This window comes from Hippocampus guttulatus, chromosome 4, assembly GCF_054856545.1.
Source record: "Hippocampus guttulatus isolate MCC_2025c chromosome 4, RoL_Hgut_1.0, whole genome shotgun sequence".
NCBI classification, from domain to species: domain Eukaryota; kingdom Metazoa; phylum Chordata; class Actinopteri; order Syngnathiformes; family Syngnathidae; genus Hippocampus; species Hippocampus guttulatus.
This window is the reverse complement of record NC_141264.1, coordinates 4,566,994-4,586,141: the sequence shown is the minus strand read 5'-3', so window position 1 is coordinate 4,586,141 and position 19,148 is coordinate 4,566,994. Positions and strand designations below refer to the sequence as shown.

At 41.1% G+C, this 19,148-nt stretch overlaps 1 protein-coding gene across 1 annotated transcript in view; it reads left to right on the top strand.

Moving 5' to 3' along the window:
• ppfibp2b (PPFIA binding protein 2b) overlaps positions 1–19,148 on the top strand; it is a 77,837-nt gene that overhangs the window by 53,124 nt on the left and 5,565 nt on the right. Inside the window, 16 exon segments of the mRNA XM_086108355.1 lie at positions 1,257–1,385; positions 3,333–3,444; positions 3,629–3,661; positions 5,943–6,004; positions 6,078–6,153; positions 6,278–6,360; positions 6,750–6,817; positions 6,917–6,979; positions 7,696–7,756; positions 7,923–7,970; positions 10,593–10,755; positions 11,839–11,871; positions 12,655–12,687; positions 13,168–13,291; positions 13,423–13,530; positions 14,716–14,866. Coding sequence (XP_085964481.1) covers positions 1,257–1,385; positions 3,333–3,444; positions 3,629–3,661; positions 5,943–6,004; positions 6,078–6,153; positions 6,278–6,360; positions 6,750–6,817; positions 6,917–6,979; positions 7,696–7,756; positions 7,923–7,970; positions 10,593–10,755; positions 11,839–11,871; positions 12,655–12,687; positions 13,168–13,291; positions 13,423–13,530; positions 14,716–14,866 — 1,347 coding nt within the window.

Genomic DNA, 19,148 nt, shown 5'->3' with positions numbered 1-19,148 from the left:
AGCGCACAGGCACCGCCACGCACAGAGGGCAATGATGTTTCCCTGCTTTTTACCGAGCATGCATAAAATTTTAAGGTGTAAAGCAGGGGTCTTCAATCCTGTTCCACGTGGGATGATTTCTTGGATATTTTCCATTTCTCTCTGCTGCTTTCAAATGATCAGGTTATCAGCAAGGTCAAAGCTGAATAACGAACCTGATCATTTGAGTCAGGTGTGTTGCAGCAGGGAGAGATCCAGGAAACCGGCCATTGAGGTACAGGATTGAAGACCCCCGGTGTAAAGTCTACTGAAAAGTGGCTTCTTGCCTAAGGTCTCGGGTAATTTACGGCCAATCACGGCTCTCCTGTTGGTTGGATATTGTCACAAGACGTTTGCGAGACGAGCCCCTGGGCACTGTCTTCTTCAGTCAACAGCAACTGGCAGTACATGACAAAATGGCCGCCATCTGAGATGGATAAAAATGGGTGGATTTTTCTGCTTAATTCAAACACAATATTAATGAGAATGCCATGTTTAAACTGGTGGGTGCATGGAACATATTATTGTGCAGACATTTTTTCATTTCAGTTTCCTTATTTATAAAATACAACAATGGATATCCCTCGGGAGAGGTGCAATTTTCTCAACAAAACTCCAAAAAGCAGACTAAAAATGATGACGTGGCACAACACAGAGATGAAACTATATTCGTAACTGAATATTCACCTTTCCCCAAAGAGAGAACGTAACGGAAAAGAACATAGTGGTCAGTCATTACAGGAGGGATTAAGATGCGTCTCAGTAGCTTTACTGCTTCAGTTTGGATTCGAATTGCATCTACGATCATCATCTGGTGTAATGAGCTGTTAGAATGAATTTTCTGAAAATGGGGTCAACGGTGTAAATAGTTCTTGTTTTCACAAATCTGAAGCGTTTCATCTCCTTCTTGTCTTTTTTATTTTTCAATGTATAATAGGAACGTTAAAAACACCTCAATACCGCAAATCGCTACAGCACTAACGTCAGGGCTACGCAAGTTAACCGCATGTGCACCTTAACCGCCTTCTCCCACCTGACACATTTTTTGAGTGCCATTGCATCCTCTGTGCTCACATTGCTTCCTTCTTCCCCCTCCTCTCTTCTTTCCTATTCACTGTCTTCTCTCTAAAACCCTTCCATGTGGCCCGCTGTCCCTTTATCTGCTCCACTATTCTCTCCATCTTGAAATCTCCCCCATCATTACCCTCCTCCTGTGTGTCTCTTTCTCTCCCCTCTAGCTCTCTATCTCTTACTCTCTCCACGTGTGTTACCAGTCGCTCATGACTCAGCTCTCCAGTCTCAAGCTGACTGTGGGGCACACACAGCTGGAGAAGCAACAGTGGGAAGAGCGCTGGCGCAGCGCACAGGTGCCTCCTCTTCCTCTTTTTCTGGCTCTTTTTCTCTGGTCCCTTTTCAACCTACCTTTTTCTATCACACCCTGTGCTCTTGTATGCACTTTTCCTCCTCTTTCTAATATTTTGAAATGTTTGTTTGTCACTTTACAACATAAATCTTTTCTTGCTGCTTTTTCATTCAGCCTTGGTAAGATTTTTTTTGGGGGGGGGTGTTTTTGTGTGGTACTTAGTGTACAAATATTGAGAACCACAGAATTAGTTATTCCATGAAGCTTTTTTTCCACATGATTGCGACAGGACCGGGAATCCTCCCCCCCCCAAAAAAAAGTGTGACAAGCATACAAGCAGCGTGGTGTTCGAGCAAACCTGTTGCAGATACCTGCTTATGTAATGACACAGGTAACCCACTAGATATTTTTCTCTCTTACATATAAATGCAACCAAACCCTAACCAAAGTTATTTTCCTCTCCTAAGTATCAAAAAAGAAGTGTAACTTGTTCACATTAACCGAGTTCTTTGCTCATGTTTAATCTTAACCAGTACCCTTATAGGAGCACTTGATTGGGTTGAGGATTGGCACTTATATATTAGGTCACTAAAATTCACCCCCCCAGAAAAACGGATTTAATGCATTTTTTATTCCTACATTCAGCACGTTATGTCCATTTTTTTTGGGCCGTGGCCTGCTTTTTGTCGCGTCAGCCTGTCAACATCATAGAGGGAAGGAGGCAAGCATGGTATTGATTCCTGGATTGTTTTGTCATGTTCTCTTGTCATCTAGTGTCTGAAAATGGTGACCAATAATCACTAAAATTCACATGCACAGCTCTATTCATACCCATCTCAACCTGTAAAAATAAAAAACCGATCTGCACAATATTTTGGATTTTATTGACACTAAATGTGAGCTCCGACAAGGAAAAGCCATTATCACCTCCACAATGATACAGCCAAGGTGAGCAGCCAAATGCTAATTGAGCCCTGACAGCTGCAATGGTGTCCGCCTCTTAGCTGAGGGGGGCTTATGGCTGCCTGCCCACGGGGTCTAACAAAGCTTTAGCGTTGCTAAATGCCTGACCAGTTCAAGCTGGTGTAACTTGACCCAGATCATCCTATATTCTCCAAATTTCACACATTCGATGATAGTCAAGTCTGAAGACATCTCCAAACATATTTTTCATTGTAGTGGTAGCACTGTTTACTGTCTAAATGCATGTTTTATTCGTTGGTTTTCTCCCAGCCATTTAACCAGCTCAACCTCATATTTGATCAAGAGAGTGTTAAAACACGAAGTTTGTGAGTTTTCGTGAAACACTAGCCGTGGCAACACACTGTTCGCCAAGAAAAGGTTCATTTTGAGGGTCTTAACATGCAAGAAAACTCTGACAAAAATCACTATTTTGTTTTAGTTGAGTATGCATTTTCTTAAATGGCTCAGTTAATTTTTACTACAATTTTTAAAATATGTTCAAATGTCCACCAACCCTACCCTAACATGCAAGTTAGACTTACCCTGACCCAACCTGCCCTCAGAAAACACTCACGGCTTACAGCTACAGGAATTGTATTGGAACAAAACCATTTCAAAAAGCTATAGCATACCTTACAAGCGGCAGTGGCGGCACCTCATCGATTAAATGATGAGTAATAATAATTTTCTGTGTCTTCATTTTCTTTCATTAAATCAGATGATGCAACATATGGCCACATACAGACATGTTTATCCTCAAAATATATGTGATCATTTGGTCATTGTGCTGTTTGGAGGCCCCATGGTCTGCAGCAGATGTGGCAGCACAGCCTTTGTTTTCCTTTTTTTAATTTTTTTATATCTAGCTGATAGAAGTTATTTTATTGACTGTTGGGGTTGTTTCTTTCTATAATGTAAGCGTACTAACAATTTTGTGGTCAGACGCGGACTGACTTTATGAATTTGGTCTGCTCATCTGCTTCCACAGGCTGAAATCTCAGACCTGCAGCAGCTCCTTCGCTCCAAAGACGTTGAGATTGAAAGCCTGCAGACCCAACTTCTGGCCAGAGGCAGCACAGCCAATGACAACGCAGAGAGAGGTACATGCTGATGTCAGCCTGACTGTCATATTACATCGACAGTTCAGGGACAGTGTTGTAAATGTGTATGCACATCTGTCAACTTGAATTACTTGCGCTTCAACAAACTGAACAGCTTCACAACTTTCCCTTCCTTTGCCATCTATTTGACTTGCTCTTGACTGTATGCTGCCCTCTGCTGTAGAGGAGGTGTATATCAAACATCTGATCAACAAATGTAAGGCACGGGAAGTCCTTCGGTCATTGATTCATGTCATTCTCATTCAGATCATCTGCCTTTTGGACCATCAGAATTCCTGTTTACCCCGTTGTTGATTCTGAATGTTATTCTGCCACTGTTTCACTGTGACTATTTCACACCATTTGAGTCTCGATTTCAGTATAACTCATTGTCCTTGTAACCTCAATGTAATCATCAAATGAAGTCACAGTTCCAGAAGGATTAGAATATCAGAATATTACAAATACTTGAGATTAGGAGTCGAGGCTTGAGATTAGCCCTCAGCATTTTTTTTTTTTTGTTGCTGATATGCCTCGTCAGCTAATCATAAAACTGACAGTTTCAACAAAACCTATGTTCTCCTTGAGAAATGTAGCTCCTTTCATAGGCAAAAAGGATGAAGCTCAATCTTAACACACTGTCTGAGAAATGTGAGTTCAACAATACGTTTGGTTGCAATTTCCAATGGTGTAATACTTAACTCTGCTGTATCGCATCATCATGAGATCGGTGTCTCATAGTTTTGCTTAACTCATCTTTGATCCATTTTATTATTATTATTATTATCATTATTATAATTAATGTTATTATTATCAATGAGTTTCATTGGAGAGTAAAAAAATACTTGGAACAGCTCTATGTATGATTCTGCACAGTTTTACACCACTGCAAACTGCCACTACAATAATGACCATCTCTCGAACAGCATTAGTTACCTTTTCAAAGGTATAATATTTGATATAGCTCTTATATGGGATGTCATTATATAATACGGGGATGGGCAACTGATGACCGCTGATCACACTCTCTGGGGACCCTTGATTAATTTCCCCCAAGAAAAATATTTAAAAAAATGTACAAGCCCCCAAAAACCCGGATAAACATTTACGTTATCACACGTGTCACACGCAAGGCCCGGGGGGCCAGATCTTGACCGCCAAATCATTTTATGTGGTTCACGAAAGCAAATCATGTGTGTCAACTTCCATGATCCTTGCGAAGATCTGTACCAAGATGTGTAATAAATCATGTGGACACTTTGCAATAATTTTGTTCGCCTCTTGACACTCACTTGAACAATAATTGAACAAAATATAATAATTGACTGATGTCAAAATGAGAAATCCATTAATTTGTCGTGTACAAGTAATAATACGATGAGATGATTAAACATTTATTCGGTTTCACTGTCATCATGGCCCTACGTTAACACCCCTGCATTGTATGTATATGTAGATATACCTTCACCGAAAATGGGGCATGGTGGTGGTAAAATCCCGGAAATTTTTTGGAACCCCCCCACAATTTTTAAATTCTGAAAAAGTGTTTTAAAAATATGTAATCCCACCGGTGCCAACTGTAGTTTTAAATTATAATGTGACCATTCACCACTAGATGTCAGACATGGCTTGGTCCGATACTGCCCTATACTACCACGTGAGCAAGCTTAATATTTTTGTGCAATTTATGAACGATATGTGGGGGAAAACGTAGTACTTCAATAATAACATTTTAAGTGAGTGATTTTTTATTTATTTATTTTTTTTTATGCCCAGAATGAGTTGGTTTGCTGGTCCGCAGTTTTGTGCCATCCTTGAATGGTACCATAATTTTGTATGCAAAAAAAAAAGCCCTTTGGGCGTGGGTCACAGTATGTGGTCTCTTTTTTTTCTTTTGTTTTCTTCAAAGGGTAGTGCATCTTTTATACATTGAGAAATGTTTTACAAGAAATGAAACGTATAAGGAACACATATTTTGCATGTATGCACATATTTCGTCCACATTTTCAATGCCATTCTTCTCATACATCTGGTTGGGAAGTTGGTAGTCTTAATTGCCATCCAGTAGCACTGATGAAAAATTGTGACCCACCTCCAGCATTGATTTGCCCATCCCTGATATAGTGACTGGTCAGTATGAACTTGCAAGTCAGACTCCTCTGCATTATTAGTCAACTGAACTATTAAAGGTAGTGGTTGATTCCAATCTTCGTCCTCTATATCCTGCATGACATCATGTAACACAGTTGCCTTTTTTTCTTTTTTTTTTTTTTAAGCAAGTGAACGCCACCCTCATCATGGAAGTAATTTCACAGTTCATTTTAGTTTCAGATGACAGATAGTTATGCTTCATGTCAGCATGCATTTGTTTTGTTTGTTGCGTCGTATTAGCATGGTTGTCCTGTCTTTCACAAGCATCAGCCAGTGCAGGGACTCATCAAATTAAGTTGACTTGAGCTTGGATGTATGAAATTAAATTGCACGGTTCATGTTTTCAGACCAGGAATACCAGCGGCTGAAGGTGGGGATGGAGTCTCTTTTAGCTTCAAATGATGAAAAGGTAATGAAACATATTTTAGGGCGTTGAGAGATGAATGACAGAACTCAAAATTCCACCTGGTTTGCATGAACAGACGCGCCGTATCGAGGAGCTGACAAGTCTGCTTGGCCAGTATCAAAAAATTAATGAACTCATGGCACTCACGCATGGTAAGAATATCATCCAACAATTTTTGAACCCATGTTGTGTTTTCCTGAGTAAAACATAGACAGCTTACATGCTTACCGGTAAGTTTTCCTTTCTCCTCTCTTCATCCATTTTTCTACCATCTAGGAAGTAGTGAAGAGGAGCTCAGTGGCAGTGTGAAAGTCAGAGCCATCACACAAAAAGCCCACTGTGATATCTATAGGTCAGAGGTAAGATCACACAGCGCCCCTTATAACCTAAAAAATTTTTTTTCAAAGGTTTGTGTTGCTTTGTATTTCATCACAGATGTCTTTTTTTACATTTCAATAGAATGGCACTATTTTTCAGGGGGACCATCTTATTTAAGAGGGTATGGTTGCTAGTGTAATGGTTCACATAGCTGACTTTAGCGTAGCTGACGTGGGATCAGTTCCTCCTTGAATGCGCTTTTCACAATCGCTCCTTGATTGACTGACAACTGGGACACGGTGTCGGCCAACTTTCATCTTTTGTGCGCTGGGGAAGACTCCAGTCCCTCTTGTTAGCCTGAAGAAAAAATTGGTATACAAATCGGATCGACATTTTATGAATCGTAACAAATGATTTTGTTTTTCCTTAGATGTCATCAAGAGGATCTTCACCACTTATGTTATCATCATCACCTTACCAGAGAGAACTGGACTCATGGTATACGATGAACACAAAAAAAACATTAAGATGTTGCACTCCCCACAATGTACTGTGGATCAACATGTTTACCCGTATGTTGTGCGCCATTTATTTTAGTTTTCAGACCCCGATGGACTTGTCACTTTCTACTGGCGATACAAGCTTGTTAAATGGATTATGGTGAAGATTCACTCCTTGATTTTCATTGATACAATAGCATGTACAAAAAAGGAAAAAATTGAGATGAGTACTGTATTTTCTGCACGATAAGGCGCACCTAAAAGCATTCAGTTTTCACAAAAGCCGATTTGAGTTGTTTCCCTGTTAGTGTTCCTATGCCATCTAGTGGCGATTGTTAGCATTAATCAATTGTAACCTAAAAGGGCACTGCCCGACACTAATTGACGTATGTTTTCGCCACACACACTCAAACAGACAACCACTTTGTGAGCTCTGCGTAGGCATTATAAAACGAAGATAATACCAAAAGCATAGTTAACTACTGACTAAACGAAGGAAGAAGGAGACAAGCAAGACTTCAAAGGATATATAGCCCCTTGTGGACGTGAGCCCACAAGGTTTGTGTGCCTTTTTGTTGAATCATAACATTTGTATTCCATTTATTGTTTTGTAATGCCATTTGCATTTATATGTCCCTGTTTGTGATCGGGTTCTCATTGTTACAGCTAGTGCTGAAGGCTCTTTATAAATAAAGCAGTATTGTATTTTATTGTATTCCGTTTAGCGTAGCTCCATCTAGTGGATGCGTAAAGCAACCACAGCCACTATTTTAGCTTCTATTCTCTGTCCCTTATAATCCAAAGCGCCTTATAGTGCAGAAAAACGGTAAATGTAATAATTGAGGTCGAAACAACAGTACTTCTCTTTTTCTTCAGGCATCAACGCAGGTTGCAGTCTAGCAGTCTTGAGGAACTGCAGAGCAGATCTTTACAAAAGGTTCTCACAATATATTACTGCTCCCGTTTGACTGCCATACTGCTCTTGATCTAATTGGATTAATCAATACAAAGCATTCTTAGTGATCTTATAGATGTGCTTCTTTTTAACAGGCTAACTGAATTTGTTCTTTATGCTTGCATGTGTGTATTTGTGTGTGTGGTAGCCTGTAGAGACCCGACCAGATGAAAGTGAATCAGACATAGGGGGAGAGGTACTGGTCAACTGCATGGCATAACACAATCTAACATGCTGCTTTTTAACATTTGTTGATTGTTTGAAGCATAAAGGTCTACATACAGCATTTTTCGATCAAAAAAACAAAAACAAAATAAAACCAAAATAGGGACACACTCCTCAATGAGCTGTGGGAAAAGATAAGATCAGAAAACCTTTATTTGTCTCACAATGGAGAAATTCCCAATTTACAGCAGCAAAATTATGAAAGGGAGAAATAGCAGAGCAAAAGTATATATATGTATATTCTCAACTCAACTGTATTTATAGAGCACTTTCAAATAGCCATCGCTGCATACAAAGTGCTGTACATGGAGCAACTAACATATATATACAACAATAAAGCTATTAATCAGAAACAAAGATGGTAGAAGGCACCAAACAGTAAAACTAAGATCAGATCTGAGTCATGCCGATATATATATATATATATATATATATATATGTGTGTGTGTGTGTGTGTGTGTGTGTGTGTATCTATATATGTATTTATTTATATGTGTGTATATACATATATATATATATATATGTGTGTGTGTGTGTATATATATATATATATGTATTTATTTATATGTGTGTATATACATATATATATGTATGTATGTATGTGTGTATGTGTGTGTGTGTGTGTATGTATATATATACACGTATATATATATATATATCGGCATGACTCAGACGATGGTATATTTTTTGCTGCACAAAGAAACGATAGGACACACTCCAAATCTCCATACAGAACTTTGGTACCACTGCTTACTAAGTTACCACTGCAGTTGCAAATAAAATGCAAAATGCTAAATAAATATGACACAAGTACGGGATTGCCCCAGGTGCCCAGTGGCCTTCTTTTCCCCGTTCACAGTTTCAGAACAATTACAAAGATCCACAGTAAATATTAATCAGAGATGGCCTTATGTGTCCCTAAATGAATTTTTGATGCTGATTAATAACATATTTTTTTCCTTCCACATCATACGTTATGATTTGTAGCCATGACATCCTGATCCGCTTATCCTCACAAGGGTACATAGTAGGACGTGTCCACCCTGAGCTGGTTGCCAGCCAATCGTAGGGCACACATAGACGAACAACCATCCACGCTCACATCCACACTTAGGGACAATTTATAGTGTTCCATGAACCTGCCGTACATGTTTGTGGAATGTGGGAGGAAACCGGAGTACCCGGAGAAAACCGACGCAGGCACTGGGAGAGCATGGAAACTCCACACAGGAAAGCCGGAGCCGGAATCGAACACTGCACCTCTGCACTGTGAGGCCGACGCGCTAACCAGTCGACCGCCAGGCTGCCCTAGCTGTGAAATTTCAGAAAAAAAAATCCACCTGTTGCCGAACCTAACACAAAATTATCTATCCATCCATCTATCCTTTTTCTGATCTTCTTCTCCTGACAAGGGTCACGGGGCGTGCTGGAGCCTATCCCAGCTGTCTTCGGGCAGTACGCGGGGGACACCTTGGCCCGGTTGCCAGCCAATCACACTCAATTAATATTCTAAAATATATGATGTATTATAATTTTTTTATTATTATTGTTGAGATTAGTATTATTATCATCATTGTATATCATTATCGAAACCTGACAAAAAACATGAGCAGATTCAGAATCTGCACCCAAAAAAAAAAAAAAGATAAAAGTTGACTTACATCTCTCATTAAAAATAAATAAATAAAGTGTGTGTAAAAATAGTAAAAAGTAAAAATGTGATGATACTCTCCGAACTACCCAGACAAAGCTCTCACAACGCCTAGAAATGACACCTACGGGAGGTGCAAAGGCCAGTCAAGTTCTACCACACCTGACTCATATAAGCATCTTAGCATTAAACCTTACATTGTGCACTGGGGCACCGTCATTTTGGACCACAAGCTGTGAAAATGTGTTCCTACAATGGAACAAACCGAATCAGTATCTACAAGGAAAGGACTAGGCAGAACTAATGGTTTTTGTTCATTCTTTGACTGATTAATTACACCCTTCCTATAAACGCTAGAACCGTCTTATGTCAAGTCAAGTCCAACTTTATTGTCAAATGTGCTATTACATGTGCTAAAATATCTATTTTATGTCGTATTTTTTTACATTTAACACACCAAGGGGCTAAATTCCCTTTACATAACGATACAGTGTATGATCTTGTTTGTGAAGCACACACACGCACACACACACACAGACACGGGGGCGGGATCCACATGAAGTAGCTGTCAGAAGTGTTTAGTATCATAGCTGCCTCCAAGCTCTTTTTTTCTGTTGGCCTTTCTCCTGTTATTTCCTCATAGCCCCAATGACTTTGATGCAGCGCCCTACATGCACCGTCCCATTATGCAACAGTACGACATCAAATCATCGTCATGATCAAATGGGATGTGTTGGGCGCTGACCAAAGGCGAACACTTGACATATATTCGCAGTCATCAGAATTAGCAAAGGAGCATGTATCCCATGCATTAGAAAGAGAATTACTTCCACCATACTGTTTCTTTGAAACACTATTGAGGCTGTGGCAGTTAATTTAACAGAAAATTGAGCCCTCCTTTAAAATAACAAATCATAATAACGGATCGTTTGTCTTTGGCAGAATGCTCACATGGAGCTGAACAAGTACCAGACGCTGCCAGGGAAGCTATGTCGAAAAGGTGAGCTCAGGACCAAGCTGAATGATGCCAGGGAAAGAGACGAAGAATATTTATCTCCTGGAAGGCTCTCACCCGTCCATAGCCATGACCAAGACTACAGTCTAAGTGAGTTTCTCCATCTTGGCTTTTATCCAATCTGGATTCTCTCTTTAGCAGCTTTCAATTTTGGATTTTCTACTCAAATATATAATGTGAGTGGGTGCCCAATTCCTATTTATTGAATACCGTATTGGTCCGAATATAAGACGGCCCTGATTATAACAAGACTCAAGTTTGAAAAAAGACTTTTTGAACACCAAATTAATTTTTATACAGAAAATAATTACAGCACATCTGAAACAAATGATTGTAACAATATATTTGAGAGAAAAAGCATGTTATTTTGCCTCATTCAAATCTTAATATCTGAACATTTAAATATGTAAACTAAAGTGCAATCACATTCGTAAATGAATGGCTTCTGGTTTTTGAAATGTAAATGACATCATAACTTCTTCTCAGCTGCCGGTCAACATGGCCGATCTTCGACCCACTTTTCTCCAGATTATCACTACGTTTCTCCATTTTTCGTTATCGCTTCTATTATTTTCTACTATTGTTTTCTTTCTTACCGCTATTTTTATTTTTCTTCTTGGTGCTACCGCTATTATTATTTTTCTTCTTCGTGACAGGGCTTCGCTTTGCCCTGGGGAGTCAAGTTCAGCATTCGCTTCAATGATATCTGGCGCCATCTAGCGTAGTGAATGGGTATAATGTCTAGACCCCGAATATAAGACGACCCCCACTTTTTCAGTCTTATTTCAATGCAAAAAACATCGTCTTATATTCGGGCCAATATGGTATATACTGTATGTATGTATATATATATATATATATATATATTTTTTTTTTTTTTTTAAACAATCGCTGTATTTTTAAGTGGCCCATGCATGTGACATTACTGTTTTTTTCATTTACCGAATACGTAAAACAATGGTGTCAAGATTGGGCAGCGACTACAGTGAAGTATACAATAATAAATCAATTGATCATAATACGTCCTGCTTAAACGGCTTGATTTCAGTTCACATCTGACTGAACAATTCCGTCAGCTAACTGTGCCTTCAACTGCTTTCCTCTTGTGCTTTTCTCATCCTCCTGCTTGCTTTGCTGTTGGATTTTTCCCTTTCCTTGTTTATCTGGCTACAGTTCGCTACAGGAGTGCCAGTGCTCCAGTTTTAGGTACTGTATGCTCAAGTCGCCATACCGGAAATTCGTCTTCATTAAAAGGAAGCCGCACAGAAATGTCATAAGCAAAATCCAGTTCGTATTGTGTCCATTATTTGCAGCGGATGTTCAGCGGTATATGTTTATTAATTTCATGCAGGAAGAGTCTTTTGCAATGCCAAAGCAACACTATCATAAAATACCAGATTCTCCCTCAGTGAGGCCGAGCTCAAAGCTGGAGGGGACGAGGGCTCCATGCTTTAATGATATGTGCACTTCATTGGAGGTTAAGTATCTGAAGTAACCAAACAAACATCCCACTCGCTGTCTGTGCCCTCATCTGTCATGATCTCGGCGTAGGTTTGGGGCAGGATCATGTTGAGGAATAACAAGCGACACAAATGCTAGCCTGTACACAACTCTTTTTAGGAGCTAGTACGATAATGAAAGCCACAGGAGTTTATTCGAGCACCGCCCTTGTTAAACTCATGTTTTAGGCTGTGAAGATGATGACGCAGACAAATTAAGGACAAACACTGCGTGGTCGCTGCGGGTGTGGCGTGACCTCATTATTCGAGCTTGTCCTGTTCTCACATGTGGACAAAGGCAGATAATGCAGTCGCGTCTGTTAAATAAACATGAATAAGTAACTTTGCAAGTCATTTTTAAAAAGTTAGCAGCCTTGCGCCTGCCTAGGGCTCATCGATTTGCCTATTGCCACAATCAATATATGAGGTCTTTTTGGGTGTGACTAATGCCTGTTTTTTTTCCCTCTCACTTTTTACTAACCTGGCTCAGGATCTCCGGGGAAGTATGATCTTTATTACACTGGTGGGTTTTGCATAATTCATCTGTGCACCACTATCAGTCAAGTAAACATACGCATAAACCTTGCTTTCATTTCATCATCAACAACACATCTATTCATAGGTGACCAGTGCATGTTGTTGATATGACTCCAAGAAGAGTCCCAAGCATTGCAGATGTTCATGCGGCTGGCCTGAGAGCAATTCTTGCCCATTGACTGTAGTTGTGCAAGTCTCAGATGTGAAGGCTTGTTTGTTGCAATGTGCCCTGTGCTCGAATGGTAACAAATCCCGAGTGTAGGCAGGCTTTCGCCCTTGGTCAGCTGGGATATTCTCCAGCCACCGTGAAGCAAATAAGGGGTAGAAAATGGATTGATGATGCATTTCAGTATGTCCTGATTATGACGGTAATGCAAACATCTCTCAAAGGAGTCACTGTGCAGGTGATGTACTGTCATGCACGGCAGCCTAATTTATGTACTTCTTATTTGTTCTTGTCTGATAGAATGTTCAGAGCAGCTAGAAGAATGTATCTTGTCAGACCAGTCCCCTCTGTCCTCTGGAATGGACTCTCCTATAGCACTCGAAAACAGGAAAAGTCAAAGAGGCATTAAGAAGCTCTGGGGCTTGTAAGTAATCACATTAACAGAGAGCATTTGCTCAATTCCACCACATTTCATCGAGATGTCTTTGATTACTTTCAGTCCTGCCTTCCTCATCATGTAATCTTCATTTTCTTGGGTGGTTATGCTTTTTACAGAATTCGTCGCAGTCAGTCAGGTAGTCCAGGTCAGATACATGACCCAGAGCTTGGCGATTTCAAGAGGAGAGGCCCCAGAATGAGACAGTCACGTTCAGGGAACATACGGTACAAAAGACATTCACTGTTGTCGACGCGCGCGCGCGCACACACACACACACACACACGTAAATATAGTGGTAAAAAATTTCCTTCCTTGCGGAATTGACATTAAATGTACAGACAAAAACCTCTGTCCCCTGTCTGTCAGCATAAGCTAAAATAACTACTCAGGGTGCATGCACACTGGACAAATTGGGATGCTTGACATCTAAAATCTGGTTGATCTGACTATCACGCAGTGGCAAACAATCTGGACTTCTTGTGTAATCGATTATTGCGCTTGCCTTATCGCCTTACATCGTAGAAACAGCCAGAAAGTCCCCACATCATCCACACAGTGGATTACCAAATGCCCATGTTGTATAAAAATTGCAATTGTTGTTCATGCTGGCTATTACAAACATCTACCTTGCACATCGGAACAAACACAAAACAGTTGTCAACGGTGGTCCTTCTGGTCATTTAGTTGGAATGCCCGCTTACACACACACATGCACCGATAAGCAATAGCCATAACGGCCCCTAAGATGAATGAAACAGAAAAATTGACACAAAACATTGTGAGTTTGTGAAAAGCAAATCACTGCCTACCTTAGTAAAGACCTGACGCGGAGGCATGGGATGCATTTTGCAGCCTCTTAACGACCATAGCTCCCATGTACGGTTTTAAAATGCTTCTCCCGCACTCCAAATTCCCATTCTTTGCCCGTGCCCTCAGTGAATTATCATGTAACAGACTCTGAATGAGAATAATAATAACCATAAAATATGTAGCGCAACATCTCTGATCGGAAGCTGCAATTGCCAATTGCTGAGGGCTAGCAACTTCCGGTGATGCAGGTCACGCGCCACCGTAGGTTGAAGGTGACCTGCTTTTGTATTTTCTTTTTTAAATACTTGTTGTGAAAGTGAGACTGATAGGATGCTACGGGTGGACTGTGCACCAACACAAAAATGTATCGTATTACTAACGTGCACACAGACACACAAATGTTTTGGGTTGGATTTTTTTCCCCCCTTTAAACCCCTCGCGATCGACTTGGGACCAGTCCGACAGCTACCGGTCGATCGCAATCGATGTATTGGTCACCCCTGATGTATTGGCTCACGTCCTTCAAGGGTCTGCAATGAATTCAATAGCCCCATGATACACCTCCAAATAAAATCCATTTTCTTCCATTTGAATCTTAGAGACCTGAAGATGCATTTTTCTAAGTGGAACACCGAGCAGGTGTGTGAATGGCTAGAGGACATTGGACTGCGCCAGTATGCCGCCATGGCTCACCAGTGGGTCAGCAGCGGGCAAACTCTACTGTCTGCCACTGCACAAGACCTAGAAAAGGTACCCACGCACACACACACACACACACACACACACACACACACACGTTGAGCTGTCCATCATGTTTGATGATGAGGCTTGCTCCAAGGGAGGGGAGAGGAGGGGGGAGGGGGGGTCAGCGACTTTGTCGCTGGTGCCACTTCTCATGGGCATAGAGACCGATCCTTGAGCCGCAGACTCGACCGCAGATGGAGCAAGAGAAGCCAGATACCAGGGGGGCACCAGCTGCCCGCTGGTGTCGTTGAATGCGTCTCTCTCTGCTCGTCTGACTTGGTTAATTTGGTGAATTTGAGAGGCTGCAGTGGCACAAGTGATCTGCCAGGTTAGTCTGTTGAGTGCAAGAGTTTCAAGTTGCGTGGGGTTGATGTTGGCTCACCTTAGGAGGTCCCTGGTGTAGTCCTTAAGGCGCCGCTTTTGCCCCCCAGCAGAACCCTTTGCACCTCTCAGTTGTCCATAGAGGACCTGGCGGGGCAGGCGGTTGTCGGGCATGCGGATGGTGTGTCCGATCCACCGAAGATGTTTTTTCGCTACAGCCTCTTTCATGCAGATGAAATTGGTGCTTTTGAGGATATCTATATGGGGAACTTGATCTTCCCAGGACAGGCCAAGGATCTTTTGCAGGCAGCAGATGTGGAAGGCCTCCAGGGTAGTAATGTGCCGGCGGTGTGGGGTCCATGACTCTCTGCCCTGTAGAGCAGAATGGAGAGACATACTGCATTGTACACGGCAAACTTAGTACAGATCTTCAGGCTTCGGTTTTCGAAGACCCTGCTGCGTAGGCGACCAAAGGATGATGATGCTTTATTGATACGGGTGTGGACTTCAGTGTCAAGGGAGCAGTTTGAGGACCTGGTGGAGCCATGGTAGGTGAAATGGTCCACTACGTTTAGTGGAGTGCCATTAATGTGAAAGCTGGGGGATGTGGAAGTTGGGGTAGTGAGTTGGAACATGACCTCAGTTTTTTTAATGTTGATCTGAACACCAAAGGATTGGTACAGACTGGAAATAGTGTCCAGGGCATGCTGCATAGAGTTTGAGCTGTGAGCTAGTACAGTGCAGTCATCAGCATACTGCAGCTCACAGATCTGACAGATTTTTGTCTTTGTGCGGGCCTGGAGCTGTACGATGTTGAAGAGGCTTCCATCTAGGCGGTACTCCATATGAACACCGTCTTCATGTCCCATGCCACGGTGGAAGAGGCACGTCGAAGGCTTTGCTGAGATCGATGAAAGCTTTGTAGAGGTCCTTGTGATGTTCTCTGCTTTTAAAACAAAGATCATGTCCGTGATGGAGCTAGTCTTCCGGAAGCCACAGTGGGTTTCCGGAAGCGCACCTTCTGAGATGTGCTTGACCAGCCTGCCGAGCATGATTTTGGCCAGAATCTTTCCTGCACACACACACACCAGAGATGTGTTCCTCGAGCCGGTCCTTGGCCTCGAGGACCGGCTCGAGGACCGAGGGGCGGTCCTTGGTCCTCGGCCTTGGCCTCGGAGTCAAGTCCTTGGTCCTTGGCCTTGGCCTCGGGAGTCAAGTCCTTGGCCTTGGCCTTGGCCTCGGATTGCCGGTCCTCGGACACAATGAGGGATTAGAGCCTCGAAACACTTGTATAAGGACCGCAAAAATCACGAACGAATCTAATAAATTCCATTCAAGGAAACCCATGTTGATGGTTTAACTCTGGCGCTTTAAGAGGGGCGGGTCTGCCACTGACAGGTAACAGTTAGCCCAACGTATAAAGAGCGGCATCACAGTTAGTTTCAATCACGGTTTGTTGCGTTCGCGATCGGCAGTTTAAATAGCGTGTAAAGCCTTTCTGTAACAGTGGTGTCTTTTATCTAGTTATTTTTGCACAGTCGTCACGTTTGTGCGGTCGCACTAGAATGTTTGTTTGAACCAAGTAATTTGCGTTACAGCTGGAGTCAATAATGTCGGCACTTCACTTTTGGGTTTGGCCGTTGGCTTTTGGAGTCCTTTTGCTCGATTCCAGTAATGTTTGCTGAATGCTTTCTCATGTTTGGAATAATGAATATTGATAATACATAGTTTAAAATCATGGTTGATTTAATTAATTTTTATGATTATTGTGAATTTGAAGGTATTAATTAATGTAGTATTAGTGGGAGTGGTAATAATAGTAGTACTCAGAGAATGTTTAGAGATCAGCCATCTCATTACCTCTGCGTCCCGCGTCCTAGACGCATAATTTTCCCACAGGACGCACAGTTCCAAACAATGGACGCAAGGAAATTTCTCAGTCAAAACAAATAAACAAACAAAAAAACTACGGCAAGCCTGAGGATTTCACAGTAACAATCGTTACCGGTAGCGTGTCGTTTCCGTGTTTTTCACGGTACCGAAAAATAGTTTAATTATAAAAGTCACTGCACTTGAATTGACTGTGTGATCCACGCGATTTCACTGCGCCTGTATGTGTGTTTGTGATGTGGTGTGGTGTGTGAGTGTGTTTCTTCTAATTTACTTTCGTTTTGTTTTGTTTTCAGTGTTGGGGGGGACACAACAGATGGCGTTATGTGCGCATGCGGGTTGTTATTTTAGTCCGCAAACTGAGGAATCGCACGGATGAAAGTTTGAGATGGCGGGGAAAAAAACTCACCAAGGTCTACTAATTACGATATTTAAGAAATGGGAATGCTTGTCTGATTTTTTGTATGAATCGTCCAAAGGGCGTATCACTAAACTCACCTGTGACGTATGCACAGAACGCGAGAGCGAAATACGACGCGAGGCACGATTACGAGGCAAATTGGTCATTAGATTTGTAGGCTAATCGCTGTGAAAAATATTATGAAACAGTATTGGTTATTGTATAATTTACTGGTTGTAGCATGGTAACTTTATGAATAAAACATTCGTCACAAGGTGTAGTAATGCTAATGTTAACTGTTGGTAGAACTAATGATGACGTGTGTTAAATTCTTTCGTCAAATTGATAGTAGATTACACATGCATCGTCTTGGGAAGAGGATGTCAAGCCACATCAATACTTACCTGTATTAATGATTACCAGTCAATTACATACCTGGCAACTTTTCGGAGCGCCAACCTGTATAAACTACCAAAAAAATCCTTATAAAGATCAAAAAATCCTTATAACATACCAAAGCATTTTATATGTCAAAATAACGGCAGAAAAAAACCCCCACGAAATTTTCAATGATATTTATTGTAGATCTCCATAATACAATGTCTGGTTAATGTCTAATCATCATTCTACTTAGTGGCATTACTGTGTTCAGAGTTGTATTCCTGCGTTACCTTTTTCAGCAACTCCAAATCATTTGGAGTTGGTGAAAAAAAAAAACCGGAAATTTTCAGAATCCGTATGATTTGTGCGATACGGCCATATACGTAAGATTCACCACAAAATCCGTATGAACTATGGCTAAACTGTATGAGTTGACAGGTATGCAATTAATCTTTGCAGTGTGAGATTGGAAAAAATACTCTGATGATGCCACATGAGTACACCAGTTTTTATCCAATTATTTTTGGGAATAAACCTGGAGTACACAGCTGCTGATGTAATGTTCATTGTTAATGCATAGTTTTCAAACATTGACCCTTGAAACATTATACTTTTGAGTTTCGGAATTCTTGATTATCAATATCAGTCAAAATAGAAAAATGGGTTCCCATGATGAACGTTTACGGAACATTTGTTATCGTGGTTTCCCATTGGGTGATCCGACGGAACCGAAAAACGGTTACCATGAATTTCCGAAATCCTCAGGCCTGCTCCTGAATTATTTAAATTTTTGCAGCATTTGTTTATCATTGTAAGTATATGTTGTTGTTTGTGTTATTATCATATGCAATTGAATAAGTAGACCCTTTCAGAATTCGAAATTTGGGACTCTCTCAATTTGTAATGGCACTCATACTTTTCTGATCAGCGAGTCCCTGGGACTCGCTGCCGGTAAACTGTAAAATTATCACTGAGAGATTACCGCTTTTTCTGCAGTCAGTGATTGACTTCTATGCAAAGTCATTTCTCAACTTGTCTTCCGTGCCATGTCATGCCTGTTGAGTGTTGATTTACTTCATATTAAGAAACGACTACACTAAAACATTAATTCATAAATGTACAGTATACCATATGCTTTTATTTTTGTTTTTCTAAGTATAAATAACACGTACCCTGACTGTTCTACTCTTTGAATAAAAACACTTCATTCAAGCGTTAGGGAGTGCAAAGGGTTATGATGGAGGGGTGTTGCAAATCATGAAGACCTGCCAAGTGGTATGATAGCATTGTTTTATA